Source organism: Mus caroli, unplaced genomic scaffold (assembly GCF_978045245.1).
Source record: "Mus caroli unplaced genomic scaffold, Mus_caroli_1 scaffold_12, whole genome shotgun sequence".
Taxonomy (NCBI): domain Eukaryota; kingdom Metazoa; phylum Chordata; class Mammalia; order Rodentia; family Muridae; genus Mus; species Mus caroli.
Window position 1 is genome coordinate 36961352 of NW_028227267.1, and position 25125 is coordinate 36986476.

The 25125-nt window shown below is 41.9% G+C and overlaps 1 protein-coding gene and 1 pseudogene across 1 annotated transcript in view; one reads left to right on the forward strand and one right to left on the reverse strand.

Annotated features, from left to right (window-relative positions):
- Positions 1 to 17421, reverse strand: part of LOC147001752 (uncharacterized) — a 23814-nt gene extending 6393 nt beyond the window's left edge. The window contains exons 1-5 of the mRNA XM_085828852.1: positions 17271 to 17421; positions 16317 to 16479; positions 14938 to 15069; positions 14091 to 14274; positions 12605 to 12775 (exon numbers count right to left, since the gene is read on the reverse strand). Coding sequence (XP_085684978.1) covers positions 12605 to 12775; positions 14091 to 14274; positions 14938 to 15069; positions 16317 to 16479; positions 17271 to 17421 — 801 coding nt within the window. The remainder of the gene's footprint in view (positions 1 to 12604; positions 12776 to 14090; positions 14275 to 14937; positions 15070 to 16316; positions 16480 to 17270) is intronic.
- A 4759-nt stretch (positions 17422 to 22180) lies between these two features.
- LOC147001753 (diphosphoinositol polyphosphate phosphohydrolase NUDT4B pseudogene) lies at positions 22181 to 24904 on the forward strand (annotated as a pseudogene).
- Positions 24905 to 25125: the final 221 nt, after the last annotated feature.

The following is a 25125-nucleotide window of genomic DNA, read 5'->3' on the forward strand; positions in this document are numbered from 1 at the left end:
AACTTATTACTCTTTGCCTGGGGTCAGTAGAGGCAGGGAAGTAAAGGCAGGGATTTGACCTACTTTATCTCCCCGAAGGGGCATGAAAGAATAGACTAGCACTCCAAGAACTTTCCAGGAACCTGTGCTGTAGTCCTGGGTCCACCTACATATCTGTTTGTAGACAAGGAATTGTCAATCCTTGCTTCTATTGCTACATAAACTCCCAAAGGACATAATCAGTATCTACAGGATACTACATTTCCAGTGTGCACCTAAAGTGATCACAGAGCTCATATGCTGTGCTGCTCAAAGTGAGGCTCCCTCTGTCTTCACTATTTTTGGCTGGAAACTGTGTCAAGCAAAATCTCAGGCCCCAGCATACCACACAGACACTCCAGCTCTTAAGTGGAACACATACACACACACACACACACACACACACACACACACACACACACACACACTGACACCCCCCACCATAATCAAACACAATCAGAATGCCAAATGAACACACATTATCTGATAGTATAGTGAATAGAATGTGATAAAAGCAGTGATGAACTATGGCCAATCCAGTTATACTGAGAGACAGTATGTGGGACCAGGCCCCTCCAGCTGTTGACATTACCAGTTGAACACAAATTATTTCCAGGTTAACTGCAAACATGATTGGCCATAAACACAGTGTACTTTGCATCTCCCCAAAACTTATACCTGTATAGGATTCTTACATTGCAGGATTAGGGCTCACACACTACAACCCTAAAGCCCAGACTGTAATTCATACCACAGGCTCTGATTTACCTTTGGAGAAATCAAATTGCCTGAGTCCCATTTCACTCCTATCTGAACTTGAAGTTCTGTGTCGAAAATCCATTCAGCAAAATGAATTGGGATGTGTGGACAGCCTGGTGTTTTAGCCTCCTGTGATATGAGGGAAACTGAGGTTAACAGAGAGGGCCAAGACACTCAGCAAAGAACTGGGCATAATGACTACCTGTTGTTCAAATCCTTGTTAGTGTAATTGGCTAGGATTCCCTGGAGTTCGTCTCTCTCATTTTTGATCCCTTTGAGCTTCTCCATCCTCTTGATTCTCTGATCCTGCTTATTGGTGGTGGAGGGTTGGGGTGAAGCCTTTCCAACAGACCATGTAGGTTGATAAACACTATTAAACTCATAGAGATAATAGGGCAGGGAATGGTGACAACATGCTTTTCCTTTTCTTTGGGTCTCTTGTGAGATTATTCATTTGTTGTGTTTTCTTGGGTATGTTTACACTTATTCTGTTTGAATTTTGCTTCTAGTATCCTCTGTAGTGCTGGAGTAGTGGAAAGATATTGTTTGAATTTGTTTTTGTTGCATTATATCTTAGTTTCTCCAACTATGGTCATAAAGAGTTTTCTGGGTATAGTAGCCAGGGCTGGCATTTGTATTCTCTTAGAGTTTGCAAGACATTTGTCCAAGATCTTCTAGATATTATCATTTCTGGTGACAAGTCTGATGTAATTCTCATAGGTCTTCCTTTGTATGTTATTTGACTTTTTTTTCCCTTAGAGCTTGTAATATTTTCTTTTTTTATTCTGTACATTTATACTTTTGTTTAATATGTTACAGGATGATTTTCTGTATTGGTCGAATCGATTTGGTGTGTTGTAGGTTTCTTGCAAACTTAAGGCCATCTCTGTCTTTAGGTTAAGGACTTTTAAAAATGATATTGTTGAAGATTTTTTCTGGGTTTTTGAATTGTTAAGTCTCACCCACTTCTTTTTCTATTATTCTTAGTTTTTTTCTTTTTATTGTGTCCTGTATTTGCTAGATGTTTTGAGTTAGGAGTTTTTTACTCTTTGTATTTTCTTTGAGTGACTTTGTAATATCATTTATGGTATTTCCTTTGCCTGTAATTCTCTTTTCTAAGTTCTTTTGGTGAGGCTTGTATCTGTAGATCCTGATCTATTTTGTAGATTGTCCTTCTCCAGGGTTTCCCCATTTGTGATTTTTATAACTTTATTTTTACTTTTTCTTTATTGATTTTCTTATGTATTTCCATTCCAAATGTTATCCTCCTTCTCAGTTCCCCCTCCAAAAACCCCATCCCCTCCACTTCTAGCGTTGCCTTTATGTATGAGGGTGCTCCTATACCCCCTCCTCCCCACACTCCTGCCTCAGTGCCCTAGCATTGCCCAACCCTGGATCATCATGCCTGTACAGGACCAAGGGCATTCCCTCCCATTGATGCCAGATAAGGCATTCTTCTGCTACGTATCCAGCTGGAACTCTGGATATCCCCTCATGTACTATGTGCTTAGTGGTTTAGTGCATGTGAGTTTTGCGAGGCTCTGTTTGGTTGAATTTGTTGTTCTCCTTATGGAGTTGCAATCCCCTTCTGTTCCTTCAGTCCTTGTCCTAACTTCACAATCTGGGTCCCCTTGCTCAGTCTCATGTTTGGCTGCATGCATAGCATTTCAAGAGAGACCAAATACCAAAGTTGCAGTTATGAAGTAGCATTTCAATAATTACATGGTATGGGGGCGGGAGTATCACCAAAACATGAAGAAGTACATAAAAGATTTGCTGCAGCATTAGGAAGGTTGAGGACCATTGCTACATACTGATATACTGAATCGTCTCCTGATTACCCATAATCCTAACTTGATACAAATGTTATCTATCAATGTTACACTGTGTTTAGGGAAAAGCAACAAAAATGTTCCTGCACCTGTGGGGGGAAAAAAAAGGAGAGAGAGAAGAGAGAGAGAGAAACTTGCCAGGCTCCTGACAGCATCAGATTTCTTGACATCAGCAATAGTGACTGGGTTTGGTGTCCCCAGATGGAATGGATCCCAAGTTGGGGCAGTCTCTAGATGGCCTTTCCTTCAAGCTCTGCTCCTCTCTTTATCCCTGCATTTACTTTTGAGAGAAGGAATTCTGGATTAATACTTTTGAGATGCTTGGGTGGCTACATCCTTCGAAGGTTTCCATGCTTATCCAATAAATATGGTCTGTATAGTTCCTACTTCTTCTTTGTTTGGTATTCGGCTAATGTCCTTCATGTTGGGTTCTGGGAATCTCTTGGGTCCCTGGCATCTGAGACTTTATAGTGGTTACACACAGTTCCCCCTCCCCAGTGGCTACAGACCTCCTTTCAAATGACTTTCACTCTGTACTTCTTCCCGGTCTCCTCCCATGTCTGAACCAGAACCCCCTTTACCTCCTACTCTTCTCTCCCTCCCAGATCCTTCTCTCCTACTTCCAAACATTCTTTTCTTCCCCCTTCTGAGTAGAACTGTAGCATTCACACTTTGGTGTGATCTTCCTTCTTCTTCGGTTTCCCATAGTCTGTTAGTTGTATCGTGAGGATTCCATGCATTTTTTGAACAATTTCCACTTATCAATAACTACATACCATCAATATCCTTTTGTGACTAGGATACCACACTCAGGATGATATTTCAACTTCCAAACATTGGCCTTTGACTTTCATGAAGTAATGTTTTTAAAGCTGAGTAGTACTTCTGTACAATGTACCATATTTTCTGTATCCATTCCTCTGTTGAGGGACATCTGGGTTGTTTTCGCATCTGGTCATTATAAGGTTGCTATGAAAGTAGTGGTGCATGTGTCCTTTTAATATATTGGAGAATCTTTTGGGTCTATGTACCATGGTGGTATACCTGTATTTGAGGTAGAACTATTTCCAACTTTCTCAGGAATTGCCAGATTGATCTCCAAAGTGGTTTTTCCAACTTGCTGTCCCAGCAGGAATGGAGGAATGTTCTTCTTTTTTCACATTCTTGCCAGAATCCCCTGTCAGCTGACTTTTGTTCTTTGCCCATCTGAGTGCTGTGAAGTGGAATTTTAGGGTCATTTTGATTTGCATTTCCCTGATGACTAAAGATATTGAACATTTCTTTAAGTACATCTCAACCATTCAAGATTCCTCAGTTGAGAATTTTCTGTTTAGCTCTGTACCCCATTCTTTAATAGGGTTATTAAGATCTCTGGAGTGTAACTTCTTGAGTTCTTGGTATTTTTTGGATATTAGCCCTCTATCAGACGTAGGGTTGGTACAGATGTTTTCTTAATATGTGTGTGCAATTTTGTCCTTTAGACAGCATCCTTTGCCTTACAAAGCTTTTCAATTTTATGGGGTCCCATTTGACAGTGTTTTTTATCTTACAGCATGAGCCATTGGTGTCCTGTACAGCAACATTTCCCCTTTGCCAATATGTTTGAGGTTCTCTACTGCTCTCTCTTGTATTAGATCCAGTGTATCTTGTTTTATGTGGAGGTCCTTGAGTGACTTGGACTTGAGCTTTGTACAAGGAGATAAGAATAGATCAATTTGCATTCTTCTATATGCATACTGCCAGTTGAACAAGCACCAATTGTTGAAAATGCTGTCTTTTATCCACTGGATGATTTTGGCTCCTTTGACAAAGATCAAGTACCATATGAGTGTAGGTCCATTTCTAGGTCTTCAATTCCATTCCATCGGTCTACTTGTCTGTCTATACCAGTACCATGCCATTTTTATCACTATTGCCCTGTGGTATATTTTGACATCAGGGATGGTGATTTCCCCAGCCATTCTTTTATTGTTAAGAATAGTTTTTGCTATACTGTGGTTTCTGTTATTCCAGATAAATTTGAGAATTGCTTTTTCTATCTCTGTGAGGAAATGAGTTAGAATTGTGATGGGGATTGCATTGAATCCGTAGATTATTTTGGCGAGATGGACCTTTTTTACTATATTAATCCTGCTCATTAATGACCATGGGAGATCTTTCCATATTCTATGGTCTTCTTTGATTTCTTTGTTCAGAGACTTAATGTTCTTGTCATTCAGATCTTTCCCTTGATTTGTTAGAGTCACACCAAGATATTGTTTGTGACTATTGTGAAGTATGTTGTTTTTTAAAATTTCTTCCTCAACCTAATTACCCTTTGAGTAGAGGAAAGTTCCTGGATTTTTTGAGTTAATTTTATATCCATTGACTTTGCTGAAGTGGTTTATCATCTGTAGGAGTTCTCTCCTGGATTTTTTTGGGCTCACTTATGTGTAATATCCCATACTCCTCAAATTGTAGTGTCTTGAATTCCTCCCTCCCAATTTGTATCACTTTGATCTGCTTTTTTTTGCCTGATTGCTCTGGGTAAAATGTCAAGAACTATGTTGAATACATAGAGGAAGAGGGGGAAGTCTTTCCTTGTCTCTGATTTTAAGGGGACGGCTTCAAATTTTTATCCATATATTTTGATGTTGGCAACTGGATTGCTCTATGTTGCTCTTATTATATTCAGATATAGACCGTGATTTCTGATCCCTCCAGTGCATTGAACTTGAAGTTGTATTGTATTTTGTCAAACACTTTTTCAGCATCTGATGAGATTATCCAATATATTTTAAGTTATTTTATATAGTGGATTACATTGATGGATTTCCATATATTGAATCATTCCTGCATCTGTGGGATGATATAGCATCTAAAGGGATGATCAAGTAATACTTTCTTAAATTTATTACATAGTATATTACTTTGATGAATTCCAAAACATTGAATCATTCTTACATCCTATGCATGATGCCTATTGGATCATGGTGAATGATCATTTGCATGTGTTATTAGATTCAGTTTCCAAGAAGTTATTGAGTATTTTTGCATCAATATTTGTTATGGTTTTTATACGCTCAGCCCACTGAGTGGCAATATAAGAAGGTGTGGCCAAGTTGGAGTATAGGGTGTGGTCAAGACCCTCACCCTAGCTGCCTGGACATTAATGTTCTATTAGCAGCCTTCACATGAACAAGTAGGAATTTCAGCTTCTCCTGTACCATGCCTTTCTGGATGTGTCCATGTGGCCACCTTGTTAGTACTTGACTGATCCTCTTAACCTGTAAGGCATCCCCATTGAATTGTAGGAGAAGCTGCAGTGCAGCCAGACTTGGAGGAGTCCCAAAACCCTCCTGGTACAACTAGTCATGGAGTTTGTTCAGCAGCCATCCGTCTGCAGGAGTCAGGGTGTTATTCAGAGTCACACCTCTTATCTAAAGCTTTGGAGAACCACCTGTCTGAGGGCCAGAAGCTCTTGTGGGTATCGGCTGATGCAGAGTTAGAAACAGCTCTATAAGTACTCAGCCTGATACACAGAGTCCTAAGGGGAGAAACAGCAAATACAGAGGTCTGAAGGAAAGGACAAAGTACCCAAAAAATGAGTATCCAAGGCTGTATCCTCAGATTAGAAAAGAGAACAGAAAAAATGGAGAGGGAACCCAGTAAGTGGCAATGGGGAGAATGGAGGCCAGGTGTTCCTGGTGGTCATGAACTGCAGAGAGTTCACAGCAAATTTTAATGTGGATTATGAAAGTAGAAAATGTTCCCTTTGTTTTATTACATTCACCTTGTTTGGGCAGATAATCCATGCAGGAAGGCTGAGCAAGTGCTAAGAAAGAAAGTTGATCTCAGAGAAACAGGAGGACTGGGGTTCTCTAGTGTAGTATACTGTAGTGTGGAGAGGGGTGGTGTGTTGTGGTGAAGTGTAGTGTACACTCGTGTAGTGTTTGCTGGTTGGTATACATGAGGCCCTGGGCTCCCTCTCCAGTTTAGCCCACTTAGAGAAGCTGAAGTTAGAATATCAGTTGGCAGATTTTAGGAGGGTGATGGTGGACTGGGAGTTGCAATCTCAGCTACCAAGGGATTACATCTTCTATAGAAATAGAGTAGATGAGATAGTTCTTGTAGAGACCTGAGTAGAAGGAAGGAGATGGGGATTGTTAGATAACAGATGTCAAATTGCAATAAGAACAAAGAAACTAATTCTAGTACTTAACATTGTAGAAGGGAAAGTTCAGTTCCCAGAAACATGTTGCATTTGATGGAGAAATAAAGTAAAAAGAGTTCCAAGCCTCCAAATGAGAAGATCTGACATGGTGGACAAATGAAAAGATGCTTCAGAAAAAGCATCTTAGGAGAGAAACAGTTTGTTTAGCTTACAGTTTCATGTGACTGCCCAGCATTGCAGGAAGTCGTGACAGCTGGTGCTTGAGAGTACTGGTCACATCATTCTGACATTGCAATGCAGAGACAAATGAACACAGATATGCTCACTAGCTCGCTTGAGTGCTTACTTGTGTTCAGCTCAATTCTCCACCCTTATGCATTCGGGGCCTCTTCCTTGTCTAGGGAATATTGCCTCTGAGAGTGGGCTGTGGTTTTTCATATCATTTAATTTGACTAGGAGAACTAACCCCAAAGATATGCGCACAGGCCACCCAGGGAAATATCCCTTGTTGAGACTCTCCTCTGAGATTCACTCCAGGTTGTTTCCAACTGACAATTAAAGCTAACCCTCCCAAACTTGGTTACAGCAAGTCCTTGTTTAAGAAAAACATTTCTATACTACAGGTGAGCTGTTCCTTCGAAATAAACCAGAAACTAGGTAAGAGGTTTTATATTCTGACTATTTTGGTAAAAGTATTTTAAAACCCAACCCCCAGATTCTCCATAATCCATAATTTGTTTGCAAAAGAGTATTTAGCCACGTTAAAGCTATCTGATGAGATGAATATTTTCAGGGTTGTATGGTAATGGTCATTATACCTAGGAGAAGAAAATTAAAGAGTGTGGAACAGCTTCTACCACAATACCAACCAACAAGAAAACATTAGGTCAAAATGAAAATGGGAGTTGAAAGCTCCCAATGAAAAGAAATGATAAATAATTTGATAGTTGTACATTGTATTCTTATATTGAATCTTCACAAAGGATAAAGTTGCATGTCAATTGAAAATCTTTAACATTGCCAACAAACTTGCTAGACAAACACCAAAGTGATCTTGGTTAAAACATATTTTCCTATATCCAGTGCAGATATATAAAGAAGACATGTTCCCACAGTGGACAGCCAAAGTTGATCTCAGAGAAACAGGAGGACTGGGGTTATCTAGTGTAGTATACTATAGTGTGGTGTGGTGCGGTGTGCTGTGGTGAAGTGTAGTGTATTGTCCTGTAGTGTTTGCTGCTTGGTGTGCCTGAGGCCCTGGGCTCCCTCTCCAGTTTAGCCCACTTAGAGAAGCTGAAATTAGAATATCAGTTGCCAGATTTTAGGAGGGTGATGGTGGACTGGGATTTGCAATCTCAGCTACCAAGGGATTATCTCTTCTATAGACATTTGGTGGGTTGCAATGGGCCAAATATCTCCAAGTAACTGCTAAAGAGTAATAGATATGTTCTCAAGAAAATAATGAGATAGATGCCTGAATTGATGGCTGTGCCAGATACCATCTTCTTCAGCAATACGGTCTGACCATTGACTTCCAGAAAGGGAGGAAGAGCAATGGAAGCAGTCTTTAATGATTGGGGAGTGTGTATGAGACTCAGTGATGAGCAACTCCAAACAAGATAAAGCAAACCTGGCCCTGGGCTTTTCATTGGGTAGTATATTATGTTCAGGGGAGGAATTGTCAGAGCATAATAGGGTATTTTCATTTAAACCTCCTTTATATGGGTTTGTGTATTATAAAGCTTCTTAAATTGTAGGCTTACAGGTGGCCTTTCAAAAGTCTGCAGTCAGTTATCCCACCTCCATACTACTTCCTTGTCTTAGTGTTGTTTTGCTTTCTGGTCTGCAGCAGAGGTGTGGGAAACCAACTGGGCAGACCAAATGCAGACATGGTAGATTGTATGTATCTTAAGCCCACTGTCTGGTATTGACCTTGATTGAAATGCAATTACACTACTTAGGGTGTGGAAGAATGTAGCCTTGGGCATGGGAGATCGAAGCTGGGGTTCCCTGACACCTTGGAGTCCATTTGACATTGAAAACCACAGGCAAGAGTAGAGAATGGAGGTTCTGAATTCCATGGGCCTATGTTAAGGAGTCTGGGGACATGGACCCAGAAAATCCTGGACATCCAGACAGTGCTGAGTTGCAGGGAGTTTATAGCAGGTTAGAGCCTGCTGGCCTGCAAGGAGACCAGGCCAAGGGGTTCTCAGAATCTTGGACATGCAGGTACTGCTAGAAGTCACAGAGGAGCTGAGCATGTAGGAGGCCAGCAGGCTGAGAACTAGCCCTGAAAACAGGGAATGGGAAATTCTGTATTAGCTCAGAAGTGACTAGTCCAGGAGAATTAAGGGGCCTTCTGTTGGAGACTTAGATGGCATGGCTCTGTAGGCAAAGGCTTTTTCTTCGTATAACCCACAGTTGATTTGATGAGAGAGACAGTCCTTGGTTCTAAACTGTTTATTGATTGTTTTTCATGGAAATGAAAGCATAACATGTCTTGAGGTTAGACTAGAAGTTAAGTACCTTCTGAGGAAGGAATGTCCGGGAAGGGAAGCTTATTGACTGAACCCTACCATCTTCTAGGTACCTCATTAGTAGGGGGAACCCTATTCTGTTCTAAATGACCACAGGCCATGTTCCTATGTAGAGGTTTTGGTCCCATGAAAGAGGCCTGGTAGGAAGCAGGTGACACTTTTGCCATCTACTGTGGGTCTGGGACTTCCAACCCACTCAACTTTACCAAATTATGGACATGGTGGTCTACTGCCCCAGGTCTTTGAGTTTTATTGATGTGAGGAGACACCAGGACCAAGGCCACTTTTCATTGGCACTGGCTTATAGGTTCAGAGGCTCAGTCCATTGATTTCAAGGCAGAAAGCATGGCAGCATCTAGGCAGACATTACTTTGGAGAGGAAGCTAAGAGCTCTACATCTTATTCTGAAGGCACCAAGAAGACTGTCTAACTGGTGTTTAGTAGGAGGATCTCAAAGCTCACCCTCCACACTGACACACTGTTTCTAACAAGGCCACAACACCTAAAGGTACCACTCCCATAATCAAGCATATTCAAGCCACCACAGTCCTCTGCAATCTCCCAAGATACTTACCTCACTCTGTCCTACTGTTTTCCTTTTTTCTCCTTCACAAATTATGTGTTCTATTATTTTCTTGAAATATCCTCCTATAACCCAACACTAGTGCATTACCTTCTATGGATACTGCAGTTTAAATACACATCTCTATATATTCAAAGTTACCATCAACATAAGACACATCATATGGTATTTGTCTTTTTGGGTCTGGGTTATATCACTCAGAAAGATTATTCATGTCTCCATCAATTAACCTGTAAATGTCATTTATATTGTCACAGTTCATTACCATTTTGTATATGAACCATATATTCATTATCTTCCATCAGTTATATTTACGTCTGGGTTGTTTTGATGTCCTGCCTATTGTGAATAAATCAGTAAGGAACATGAGCACACCCCGGTCTCTGTCTTAGGATCATGCCTTTGGCTATATGCCCTGGAATAGTGTCTGAGTCTGTGTTCTCTTGCTAGAAAGAGACAACAGGACCATGATAGGTCCCTTTAAGGAGAGCCTTTAAATGGGGGCCTGCTTACCATTTCAGAACTTTAGTACATTTTTTTTTCTTGACAGTATCATGCAGATGCAGACATGGTGTTGGAGAAGTAGCTGAGAGTTCTGTATCTGGATCTGAAGGAAGCAGGGATACTGGCCCTGAGCTGGGCTTTTGAAACTTCAAAGCCCACCTCCACAGAAGGCCACAGATCCAAATACCATCAAATAGTGCTATACCCTGTTGACCAACTATTCAAATGTATGAGCCTATAAGGGTTCTTCTCATTTAAACCACCACAAATAGTACAGCTGGTTCATATGGAAGATCTATCTCTAGCAATGTTTTGCAGAACTTTTCTCCTGTTTTTCATAATGACTGTACAGGTGAATATATGTTCTCTTACCCCACACTCATGCCAACAGTTGTGGTCCTTAGTCTACTGGTAATAGCCATTCTGACTGCAGTAAGATACAAGGTTAAAACTATTTTAATTTGCATTTTCCTATGAGGAAGGATATTAAATATTTAAATACATATCTATGATCCATTTCTTTCTCTTCCTTGAAGATTCTGTTCAGTTCGACAGAACATCAGAAGGGAGTGTGTTTGAGACCGGGACTCTCTAGTTACCCCTGCTGTCCCAGAATCTAGTACATAGACCAGGCTGTCCAGAGGCTCATGCAGTTCTTCTTGCCTCTGCCTTCTGACTGCTGGGATTACAGGTGTGCACTACCATGTACAGCCATAGAACATTTTGAAATGTTTAAATTTATAATGTTTTAATATTTAACAGGCAGGTTTCCTGGTGTTTGGTTTTAAACACCATCCGATTGTCTAGAAATGAACTCTCTGTCATATGTACACTTGGTGAAGATCCTCTCCCATCTTGTAGCTGATCTTTGCATTGATTAAGTTTTTCTTTTGCTTTCTTATTCACTGTTTTATTGCTAGGGCACATCTTGACCAGGATAACGTATAAAGAAAATATTCAATTGGGGTTGGCCAACAATATAAAAGGGTGATTCAGGATTGTCAAGGTGGGGAACTTGGCAGTAGGCAGGCAGGCATGCATACAGGCATCATAAAAATAGAGGAGTAGATGAACTTGCATCTGATACATATAGAGGAGGCAGAGGAAAGAGATAGATAGATACAGATTGACAGACAAACAGAAAGACTGAGGCAGAGACAGAGACATTGTAGACTGAGATATAGAGAAAAAGAGAGAGAAACATAGTGAGATCAACAGAGACAGAGAGATAGTGACAAAGACAGGGACAAAGACAGAGGTAGGGATTGGCATGAGCTTTTGAAACCTCAATGCTAACCTCCATTGTCACAACTCCTCCAGCAAGTCCATATCTACTACTCCTTTGTAAAACAGTTCTATGAAGTAGGTATCAAACCTTCAATTATGAAATGACCTTTGAAGGTCATTTTAATCCCAATCACTTCATTTATAATTCAGAGGATTTTAATTACTCAGAGTGAATATTTTTGTTTCCTGGGATGTATTAGAGAAATACTGTTGTGTTTCTAATTTGTTTGTCCGACGTGGTCATCCACAGGAGAGTACATTATGACTGTAGCTAAATTTTTGACTATAGAGATAGAGCATGGATACTTTTTCCATCCTGACATTGGGATCCACATAGTTTGACACATTATCCACATCAAAAGCTCAATTTTCTGTGGAGCTCTGGCTGGCTGGGCACTACTTATGAAGCCTAAACAACATAATACTTGAAGAGTCCCATTCCTGCCTGAAACTTCTAGTGTTACAGGACTATGTATGAACCACACATAAATGCAAAATGTCCTTATAATAGAAATAATTAGAGATGATGTTTTATCCATAACAATACACTAATTTTATTCAATAACATCTTAACGTGGGGAGTCAGTTTATAAAAGATATAGACTTAGCAAAAAATACAAATTAGTTATAGTAACAAAAAGAAAATGAATATATAATGAAACTTCAAATGAAAACACAGGAAAACCAAAGACCCAAAGAAATCAAAACTCTAACCAAAAACCAAACAAAATAATTAAGCTAAGCATCATTCTCTTGCTGCAGATGTTCAGCACAGACCCACAGTCTGTTGCTGGCCTTGGTAAAATAGTGCAAAGCAGTCACTGATGGTAATAATCTGTTGAAGATGAATATAGGCGTGCCTCATTGGGGTGGGTGTTCTGCTGATGGACTAGTCCTTCAAGGCTAACATGAGAGATGTTAAAGATGTTACCTCAAAGTTTTTCAAATTCACTTGACTGATCACTATGAAATAATTCTTGATGACCCAACAGGACCGGCCAAAATTGGCATTCTCAGAGTCCTGCTGTATGCCCAGCAGATCTTGATGTATCTCAGTACTTCTCTGAAGCCTTCCAAACAGGCAGTCTTGCTGGACCAGAGGCTAGACAAAATAAAGGCCTCATTATCCATAGCAAAACATAATAGAAGAAAATGCAGCCCAAGATTGCCATGGTTACAAGGATTAGATGCAATGGTGGTTAATTTGCTTTGTACATCCAGTGCTCCTGGTGAACAGTTGTGTCGGAGCAAGATCTTGACCTGGTGTCTGATCTGTTTGAGCTTCTGCAGAATATTTCAGACCTATGGGAGGAAGAGAAAAAAGCCTGGTGAGATCTTGCCATGTCAGCGATCCAGGAAACATCAGCTTTACTCATCAGGATAATCTAGTATGACCTTTCATTTGAGATCTTTCCTGTATCTCCATAGGAGAAGGGTCAGAGAGCACCTGGGCCTGGATGTTTTTTTCAAATGTAAAATATTGCTTGACACTGAATTGTGAACTACACACTGTGCTGGAGTTAAAGTAAAACACCACATTTCTCCAATAGTCTAAATATTTTTTATATTGAAAAATAAGTGTGTATCAGGGTCTGAATCTATTATTGAACAGAGGCAATCTAGGGAGCCTAGCAAACTTTGAAGTGAAGGCTCTTATTATTTCTGGAGTGCTGAATCCTTCCTTGGCTCTCTTTGTGAACCCCTATATCTGGGAATCCCCAGAGAAACCATCTCACAGGAAATTCATGCACACTGAAAGATACTGTAATCAGCAAGAGTGTACTTCATGGAATTCTTCCCAAGGGTAAGCATTGAACTCTAAAGGGGATACTCATGAAGGAAAACAAAAAACAAAAAAAACAAAACCCAATAGCCCTGCTATGTGTATGGCTCCTTAGATACTGCCATCCTGTACGAGTACTTCATCTCAGAGACATGTAAAGGACGCTGCATCTTTTCAGCCAAGCCATGAGACACATGCACACACATATACATACACAATAAAATTGGAGCCTGCCCTTCTGTCCTAGGAGAGGACAGGCTCAAACCCCTCTGGATGAGTTGCCATAGAGCAGAACAGAGGGCCTGGTTCCTAGATAATTCAGGAAGTGGCATCCTGAGGCACCTCTCCATACCATAGAGCCTAAAGATGTTGCATTCAGGGGTCCAGGATCTCCTCTGCCTAGAGTGGCAAGCTAGAGGTGGCCGACTGGTATTGGGAAGAGAGGGCATGGCTGAAATCTAATTTCTTCAAAAGAGGGTAACTCCACAGAAAGTCTTGGAAATGATCACAGAAGCGTAAAACTGGATGAGACATAGGAGAGAGCCTGGATAAGGTGCAGGATGGTTACATAGGCTGGACTGTCTTTATGATTACACATTAGGGCATTCTGCCCATGATGCTTCATTCATCCTACCTGCTGCTGAGTAGTATAGTGGTCTTTGATCTTCTGGCTGCCTTCTTTACATAGTATTTTTGTTGTTATGTTGTATTCTGCCAATGCAATCTGATCCCTTAGCAGCTGTCTGTTCTCACAACTCAACATCCTGACTTTGTGCTGGATGAGCTTAGATTCAATCAGGAGGTGGCAGTTCCTAAAGCTGAGCCACAAACAAAACATGGTGATTCCAGGCAGCATCCATCCATCTTCCTCCCATTCCTCCAAGCACCATTCCTTCATCATGGGCCCTGATCCCCAGACAGCCCCAGACAAGTATCCAGATTGGCCATAGAGGGAGATCAAATCCAGAGGACTGCCACTTTCCAGAAGACCCAAGGTACTTTTGAAAACCCTGACACGAACAGGGACTCATGTATCTATTAGAAAAGAACATGGGGTCTATATGTGCTTATGAGTCTGTGGTATTAAAAAACCACCTTAGATATAGGGCAAAATTCTCTAGGAGTGAAGAGACCCAAGCATCACACTATCTTTCTATGTGTCTCCTGGAAACCCCATCTATGAATCTACTTTCAGAGCCCACGAGGCCCAAGATTGATTGATATCTCCATCATTGTGGAAACGTTTCGATCTTGAGGATACTTAGTTGGAAAGGACAGTGGCTTGAGGGGCTCCCAGACTCTTCACCCTTGGTCAAAATGAGTCTAAGATGTTAAAATCTTAGTGCCTTGTTTGAAGGAGGCAGACTTCCTGTTTAGAGACTAAGAGTATAGGACCTAAGCCCCCACGTTAGTTCAAAGACAAGGATTGTCAGACATATCCTGGGCCTATTTCTTGGGTCATGACCCTGTTAGTCACTCACCAGTAGAACTGATTTTCTTTAGTCAACTCCTTGCACTTGGATAAGGCCTCACTGATGTCCCTGGGCATTCTCTTCAGGTCAGTCATCACCTGGTCATGTTGCATCTCAAGCATATATGTCTCAAAGTTGATCCTGTGGGAGGGCATGGCCCAAGCAACAAATTGTCTCGTGAACTAAGGATACAAGGATCATTTCAATTCAAGGTGAATCATGCACTTCCCCACCACATATATGCCACTGGACCTAGCTCCTTGTTACCTGTTCAACTTGGTGCTTATTAAACTTATTACTCTTCACCTTGGGCCATTAAGCCCAGGGAAGAAAAGGCAGGGTGCTGATCTGCTTCAACTCCCTGAAGGGGTTTGAAAGAATAGACTGACTCTCCCAGAACTTTCCAGGAATCTGTGTCAAAGGCCTGGGTCCACGCTAAATCTGTATGATTGTCCTCCTGGTTTCGACATGGAATAGTCAATCCTTGGTTCTATTGCTACAAAAATTCCCAAAGGACATAATCACATCTACAGGGAAAAGCCTTTATAACACACCAGGAGATTCCAATGTGCATTCACGGTGAGCACAGAGGTCAAGTCCTCTGCTACTCAAAATGAACCTCCCTGGCTTCCTCACTGTTATTGCCTGGAAATGGAGTCTTGCAAAACTCAATGATATATCACATGACACAGACTCTCTAGATCTTAAGCTGCACACACAGGAACACACACACACACAGGAACACACACATCCACAAACACACACACAAGCTCACATGCACCCAGTATCTCTCTGAGTCTGTGTCTCTGTCTCTCTCTCTCTCTCTTACACACACACACACACACACACACACACACACACACTTACACTCAATCAGAATGCCAAATAAATAAATTGATTTGGCTTTATCTGAGAGTATAATGAACAAAATTTGAGAAAAGCCATTATGAACTGCAGCTAACCCAATCATACTGAGAGGCAGTATGTGGGACAGGCCTCTCCAGCTGTTGAGAGGACCAATTGTTCCCAAATTACTGCCTGGTCAATTATGGAAAGGATTGGCTATAAACAAACATTACCTAGCAACTCCCACAAACCAACACCTGTGTAAGCTTTTTAAATGGCAGGATGAGAGCTCACACATTACTACCTTCATCCCCAGACTGTGATTCATGCCACAGGCTCTGAATAACTTTTGGAGGAATCAAAATGTCTGTGACCCCATATCACTCCTATCTGAACTTGAAGTTCTGTGTCGACAATCCAATCAGCAAAATTGATTTGGATATGCAGACAGCCTGGAGTTGTAGCCACCTGTGGTATGAGGGAATCTGGGCTTAACAGGGATGGACCAAGATAGTCAGCAGAGATCTGGGCATAAAGACTACCTGTCATTTAAATCCTTGTTAGTGTAGTTGGCCAGGATTCCCTGAAGTTCGTCTCTGGCATTTTTTATGTTCTGGAGCTCTCTTTTGAGCTTCTCCAAACTCTCGCGTCTCTTCTCCTGCTCATTGATGGTCGGGGGTTGGGGTGATGGCTCCCCAACAGACCCTGTAGGTAGAAAAACACTAGTAACCTTGTAGAGATAATAGGACAGGGAAAGGGAAACCATGCTTTGTCCCACACAGAAGCCTGAGAAAGGGGAAAATCTAGAGACACCGAGAATCCCTTATAGTGCATCATAGGTATCTTCAAGCTGGGCTCCTCAGCTAGGTCCCTGTTCACAACCACCATCACTAAACATATGCCTGACTTCCTATTGTAATCACCCTAGCCCTGAAATGCATAAGCTGTGCCAGGCAAGAATAAATGGAGGGCATTGTCAGCTCATATCTGACAACAAAATCCGTACCTCTTAGCACACTAGCCAAAACTTTTCTAGTCTTCTTTAAATGCATGATGAGAGCTCATACACTACTATAGGAACCCCAGACTGTGAATCAGTCCACATCATATGTGTTCAATACCAAAGTGTCTGAGACCTTGATTCATAGGCAGGGGAATAGCCCTCTCTGTTCTTGGCATCACATGCTCATGTAACCTAGAGGAAACTATATTAAGATGAAGTACATGAACACTCTATCCTGAGAACAACACTTTTCTATTCTCACATAGTTTGCTCTTTGCGTAATTTTCCATTCAGGGGGAAATTAAGATCTCCCAGCAAAGCAACTGCAGGCTTGTCAATACCAGGCTGTCTGTAAAATTAATCATCAGACACTCTTGACTCTGGTTCTACCATTGAGGAATCTGAAGGATCCAGATCATAATCCCTATTCCTGGAAGGACCAGCTGAAGCCCACATCCTCCATGTAGCTCCCCAAACCTTGCCCAGGACTCACTATGCCTTCTCCATGACCAGTTGTTTCTTGCCCTTTCCCACCATGACGGGCGTCCGGACTCTTTCTGCCTTGGTCTGGTGTCTGTTTGTATTCTATTCTCTCTCCCAAATACCCTGAGGAGCATGGACAACATGCCTCCTTGGGAACCCATGAGGATCTGAAGGAATACCCCACAAGCTGCTCTGGTTACCACAACAGTGGTGACATCACAGAAGATTCTAGGGTTCTCTTGGATAAAAGAGATTGTCTAGGGAAGTGACTACTGATGATGTCATCTGGAACTTCCATGGCCTACTGGTTTACCAGCTTGCCCCATCTTGACCAGTTTCTGAGGTGCTTTTTCCTGGAGTCTCTCTTTTGCCCCTGTGCATACCTCTTGGCAACTTCTCCTTCCAAAGCTAGAGATTTCTCTCTGCTTCACTACAAGTCCAGAGCTTTGAATGGGGAAAGTTTGTTAGTGCCATGGCATGGGTCGCTCATCTTTGTTAGGATCCTTTTATGAGGGAGATTCTTCTCCAATATAAATCTACTTCTGGGGTCCATTCATGTAACAAACAGTCGATTTACCCATGTGTCTCTGTTTCCCAGAGGCCAAAAACCTACTCCTGCCCCTTTACTTGTACAGGAGTTGGGTTATATATTTTAGTGTGCAACTGCCTTGAGAGGAGACATTGTTTCAATGTAGTTAGCCATGGGTTTTCACAAAATCTCTGATTTACAACCCCATTTCTTTGCAATGAAAACTCCCTTGTACTTGGCAATTGAAGAAGTCAGGTACAGGGGCAACATCAAATTGTAAAGTTTATGTCCCTTCTTCAAAAGCTAAAATCCCACATTCTCTCTATCTCCAAAACAACCAGACAAAATAGATATCTGTGAACAAAGGCCTACAGGGACATTGAATTTCTTCCTTATAGTCCCATTAGCTCTCACTTCTCCAGTATCTACATTTTTAAGTTCCCAGTTCTAGGCCTGAGACTGTTGGGGGTTTGAATATGATTCTGTATTCATAAGATATCCAAGATTCAATTGGATGGATAGGCGATGAAAAGGCCTTGTGTACAGTGAAACCTCAATTTGAATGGATCTATTATTTCAAAAGGGGCTCTCTTTGGCATTGATATCAGTGCCTTCTGCCTTCTTGACCTGGCTGTGCTGAGTGCATGGTAAAATGCCACCTAACCTCGCAGGTATAAGAGTGGAGAAATCATGCAAAAGCTTTCCAATTCGATTGTGTCGTCTTTGGCTACCACCTTTGATTATGGAACATCACTACAACAAGCCCCAAAAGTGTCTGGAGAGATGGTGGGGTACTAGGAAGTCCACTCTGTCTCTCTGTTAGTCGTATGAAGAGCCTCTATGGGGAACCAGAGAACATGGATAATGAAAAAGAAATAGTTATATTTTGGCTAGCTAATGATATCTGAGCTGGGAAAGCAATGGGGCAGGCATTACAATAAAATAGTATAGGGATGAATCCCTCCCTGTATTGGGTACAATAGGCCCAAAGTAAGAAGGAGGCCCATACACCTGTCCCTGAACTCTTCTGAGAGTTTTGTAGTGTTTCCATTAAGGAACTCTCCTTTACTTGCATGAGACCAGAACTCTGAGGTCTGCATGCACCATGAAGTTTCCTATGTATTCATAAATCATTCAGTGTTTATTGACAGCTTTTGGCTATGAATGCTCCGCTATAGTTTGACACAATTGAAAGGGCGTGGTATAATTGTTGGTTAAGTGCCTTGAAGAGCTTTTCAGCTACTCTTTTAGAAGTTTCAGACTAGTGGATACGCTCATAGAAGTTTTCATTAAAAACAAGCTTGGACTCTTATCATCCTCCAGCAGGACACATATCAGTGATGTTAGTTTCCCACAATTGACCATAGTTTGGCCCCTATTATGTTCCCACTTCTGGCAGAAGTATCTGTCTTTACATGTATTTTCCTGAAAAACTGACATATTGCTTAGAGGAACTGAGCCAGGCTGTTAAGTCCAGTTATACCATACCTTGTTATGAGCAACTTAGAAAATTGTGTGGATGCCAGTCCTGTAGTCTGGTGAAGGTTTGTTTCCAGAAACCTGCCCGTATTTCTTGGCAGAGTGATCCTTCCCTCTGGTGTCCACCCCCAAACATTGGTTTCAGCTACCCTTTTGATATTTTTACACTCCCCTTGTTTATACTATAGATTCTCAGTCAGCAGTGGGTCACAGTATGTCACCAGAATGTCAGTAGAATCCACTGTTCTTTGTTTGTTTATTTGTTTGTTTCTTTCCAGACAGGGTTTCTCTATATTGCCTGGCTGTCCTGGAACTTACTCTGTAGACCAGGCTGGCCTCTTACTTAGAAATCTGCCTGCCTCTGCCTCCCAATTGCTGAGATTAAAGGCTCGAGCCACTATGCCAGGCTTCCACTGTTCTTCGGGACAATTTTTGGCCAGCCAACTCAGTGCCCTGATTACTTGTGTCCTCAATAGAGTAATTATCTGCTGAAGACCCTGTGTACCTGGTTCCAGGTTTAATGAAGATGTTCCATTCATGTAGAGCATTCCTCAGAATCTTTCATGGGATGTGGAGGTGTTCATTAGTTCTAGTCAGAATTGTATCTTCATGTTTCTTTTGTCATGCAATTATTAATGAGCTTCTGTGGGTCATCATCTGTCAAGATGGTGGCAGAATTGAAGACAATGTGTTTTTCAAACCAGACTCCAGGATAGTCCAAGAGTAGGCCCTTCACCCATGCATTGAACAGCCAGGGCTGTGGTGTTTCTTTGAGAAGAAACTTAACTGCATGGGGTGATGTAAGTATAAGATGCTGACCCAGAGGTAACTTATCTGCTTCTCTCAGTAGAATAGTTGTAGACACCACAGCTCTTAGACAAGAGGACCAGCCTGAGGATAAAGGATTCAATATCTGGACAGGTTGCAAATATTTTGTGATTCCATGAGCCTCAAATATGTAGTTCCACACTTTTTGCAAATTGAATCATTTCTGCATTCCTTGCATGGTACCTAGTAGATCAACATGAATGATCATTGTGATGTGTTCTTAGATTCTATTTTCGAGAATTTTATTGAGCATTTTTACATCAATATTTGTTATGGTTTGTCTATGCTCAATCCACTGAATAGCACTCATAGACACTGTGGCCCTGTTGGAGTAGATGTGTCACTGTTGGTGTGGGCAAGACCCTAAGTAACCCTTACTACCTGGAAATTAGTGTTCGATTAGCTGCCTTCAGATGACGATGTAGGAATCTCAGATTCTCCTGTACCATTCCCTCCTGGATGCCACCATGTTCCCACCTTGATCATTTGGGATTGAACCTCTGAATCTGTAAGCCATCCCCATTCAAATGGAAGGGGAAGCTGCAGAGGAGCCTCAAGAACCTCTTGGTACAACTAGGCATGAAGTTTGTTTAGCTGAGTCAGAGTGTTGTTCACAGTCATATCTACTATCTAAGCTCTGGAGAACCACCTGTCTTTGAGGGATAGAAGCTCCTGTGGGTATCAGGTGATGGAGAGTTAGAAACAGCTCTACTAAGTACTCAACCTGATACATAGAGTCATAAGAGGAGACACAGCTCATACACAGGTCTTAAGGGAAGGGCAAACTATCCAGAATCTGAGTACCCAAGGCTGTTTATTTAGATTAGACAAGACAACAGAAAAAAAAAAAAAAGGGAGAACCTAGTAAGAGCCAATGGGGAGAATGTGGCCAGGTGCTCCTGGCGATCATGAACTCCTCTGAGATTTCCCACCAAATGTTAATGTGGATTATGAAAATAGAAAACGTTCACTTTGTTTTATTACATTTACCTTGTTAGAGTTGATAATCCATGCAGGGAGGCTGAGAAAGCGCTAAGATTTCCACCATTCTTGAAAGCCACTACTCTTCTTTAGGTCCCCAGAAGGTGGAGATTAACAATGAGTTGAGCAAACAGCGTCCTTGAAACATTTGGAGATCTGCTTCGGGTGGCAGATCTTGGAAGCAGCAGACTCAACCAGGAATCAGGAGTTTCTTAAGTATACCTGTCTGTTTCCATGGCTTGTTTCCCTGTGAGGTAGAACAAATTTCAGGGCCAGCTCTGTGAACACAGGAAAATCCAAGAGGTAATTTTGATTTGTTTGTCAGAAATCACAGTAACTGTGTAGGCAGCATGACAGTTATGTGATAAATTGAACTGAGTGTATCATCAAGCCTGGAGCATGTCCTCGATCTGTTATTACTCTTTGTGTGATTCATTCAGCTTCCTAAACAGTCTCAGTTATCCTGGTTGCTTGGTGTCTTTGAAATAGGGAAGCCTGGCATAGACAGTGCCTGAAAAGCCGTGCATTTCCAGCCAAAGTCATCATCATCAAGGAAATGCAAATCTAAAGTACTCTGAGATCTTACAGCCCTCAGAATGGCTAAGGTCAAAAAACAAAGGGATATCTCATGCTGATGAAATTGTGAGCCAAGGAGAACACAGTTGCTGGTGGGAGTGCAAATTTGTACTACTATATTGGAAATCAACTTGATGGTTTCTTTTTTTTTTTTTTTTTTTTTTTTTTGGTTTTTCGAGACAGGGTTTCCCTGTGTAGCCCTGGCTGTCCTGGCACTCACTTTTGAACTCAGAAATTCGCCTGCCTCTGCCTCCGGAGTGCTGGGACTAAAGGCGTGCGCCACCACGCCCGGCTGGAACTTGATGGTTTCTCTGAAAATTGTAAATATTTCTACCTCAGGACCCAGTTGAACTATTCCTTGGCATATATGTAAATGATGCTCCACCAAACTACAAGGGCACTTGCACACCTCTCTTCATAGCAGTACCTGGATTGAAGGTGGGAGGCACTCTAGGAAGAATTAGAAACCTAGGACAATGGAAACCCCCAGGAAACTTGGAGGGTGGCTGTAGCTAAGACTCTTAGAAATGGGGGATGTGGAGTCTGAACTGGCCATGTCCTGTAACCAGCCAAGTCTTCCAATGGAGGGACTGAAACAACAACCCAGCCACCAAATGTTAGACCCACAATTTTTCCTGTTTTTAAGATGTTCAAGATAAAAGATGAGGTAGAATTTGTGGAAAGGGCCAAATAATGAATAGCCCAGTTGAGACCCATGCCATGAGAGGGAACCCCCACCCCCACATAATTAACGATATTCTTCTATACTTGCAGACAGGGGTCTAGCATAACTATCATCAGAGAGAGACTTCACCCAGCAGCTCTGGAAACAGATAAAGAGGCTTGGGGAATTTGTGGAAGAGGCAGAGGAAGGGTTGAAGTAGCCACAGTGGTCAAGGACACCACAAGATAATCTACAGATTCAACTAATCTGAGCCCATAGTAACTCATAGAGACTGAACTGTGAACCAGAGACTATGTAAGGGATGGACCTAGGTCCTCTCCACATATGTAACAGTTTCATAGCTGGGTCTTCATGTGGCACTCCTGAAGTGGGAGCAGAGACTGTCTCTGACTGTATTGCCTTCCTTGGCATCCCCTTCTCCTGACTGCAATGCTTCATCTAGCCTGAAAAGGGGAAGATGCACTTAGGCTGACTGCAACGTGATATGAGAAGACTGGTTGTTATTCCTAGGAGGCCTCCTCTTTTCTGAGGGGAAGGGTAGGAAGAGTGGCCTGCAGGGGGCCACTGGAAAGAGGGATTGTGAAGGGAGGAGGGTGAAGCTAAGATCTGCATATAAATAAATAACTGATTAAACATTAAAACATTAATAATAATTTTAAATCCTTACTTTTTCATAGTGATGAGAAGTTAATAAATCTAATGGTAATGAAACAACTTGACTATAACATAGCAAACATGTTCAATTCCATTAGAAGATGCCATTTTTTTAAGAAACATTCCCCCTAGATTCACACATTTCTTAAGTTGTTGTTTCTGTTGCTATTGATGTTTTTTGTTTTAAATTAGATATTTTTTTATTTACATTTCATAGTTTTCCCTCTGAAAATCTCCTCTCACCCTCACCAATCCCCTGCTACCCAATCCACCCACTCCCATTCCTGGTCCTGGGATTCCTCCATACTGTGGCATAGAAAATTCAAAGGACCAAGGGCCTATCCTCTGATTGATGACTAACTAGGCCATTCCCTAATACATATATAGCTAGAGCCACAAGTTCTACCATGTGTTTTCTTTGATTGTTGGTATAGTTCCAAGGAGCTCTGAAGGTACTGGTTAGTTCATATTGATGTTCCTCCTATTGGGCTTCAGTCCCCTTAAGCTCCCTGGGTACTTCTCTGGCTCTTTCACTGGGGACCTTGTGCTCCATCCAATGCATGACTGTGAGCATCCACTTCTGTATTTGCCTGGCAGTGGCTGAGCCTCGCAGAAGACAGCTATATCAGGCTCCTGTCAGCAGGCTCTTGTTGGCATCTGCCTAGTGACTGGGTTTGTTGATGGTTTATGGGGTGAGTCCCAGGAGGGGCAGTCTCTGGATGATCCTTCCTTCTGTCTCTGCTCCCAACTTTGTCTCTGTAACTCCCTGCATGGGCATTTTATTCCCCATTCTAAGGAGGAACGAAGTATCCACACTTTGGTCTTCCTTCTTCTTGAGGTTCATGTTTTTTACAAATTGTATCTTGGGTATTCTAAGTTTCTGGCCAATATCCACTTATCAATGAGTACGTCTCATGGAAGCTTTTGTTGTTTTTAAGGAGTTATTTTTTATACTAGCTTTATCACTTATATAAAATTTACAGGATTTAAAAATCCTAACTTGTTCTGCTTCTTTGCATGGTCCACACTTCTGCTTCTAATTATCTCTGTTTTGCTTGACCTAGCAGCCTAGTTCTTCCCTTGGCCAGGGAGGTGGGTGCAGCCAGGAGTGGTTAAGAGCAGCTGTGGGCTCCAAATAGAGCAGCAGGTGCTGGAGCAGAGGTGGTGCTTCCACCATCTCTCCCTGACTGCAGTAGCCTGTGTTCAGCCCCTCATCCCTGGAAGAGCTCATCCTTGCCATCCTTGTTAGCACTGCCTATGCTCCTCCCAGTGGCACCAGAGCACTGTGATTTCTTTGGCACTACTTCCTGGTGAGGTGGCATAGGCCTGGTCCCCACACTGGAGTCCTGAGCATAAGCAGCAAGAGCCCAGGTCTAGGATGAAGTTCAAGACCAAACAGACACTGAATATACCCTCAAGGGCTTCAATAATGAACAGCCTGCCTGTGCTTCCACAGCAAGCAGGAGGAAGAGGTGCCTTTGGTGAGTAGCAGTAGTACCCAGAGCAATGGATTGTCCCAGGAGGAGGGTTGGAGACAGAGTAGGAGCCTGGCTGTGCTGCTGTGAGGGAGGTTTATGAAGAGGCTGGAGGTAAAGAAAAATTAGGCAGAGTCCTGGGAATATTTGAGCAGACTCAACACTGGAAGTCCAGAACACATGTTTATATTCTAACAGTCACTGAACTATTGGAAGGCTGGGAAGACTCTGACTATAGGAAGGAAGAGAGAGTGGTTCAAAGGACATGTAATCAAGGTTCTTCAGTGACATTAGCCTGTCCACACAGAGTATCTAGAAAACTAGAGCTTGGATGTTCTCCAACCAATGGAGAGTCCAGGGTCCCTTCCCTCCCAGATAACAATGCCTTGTTTGTGAGTGCTGCACAGCCCTCTGGGGTGCCTTCCAGTATAAAGTAGAGAATGGAAGCCCCTCCCATTATGCCATGCATATGTCACAAGGAGAGGTTCCTTTCTCTTTTCTTCTAACACCTCTGAGTGCTGCTGGCAAACTGTGCATTTGCTAGGCAGGGATTTCAAATAATTTTCATGTATTTCATCTGCTTTCAAGTCTTTTAAACTAAATAATAAAATAGCAAAAATATTTTTAAGATGCCAAAGGCATGTGGAAGTTTTTTAAA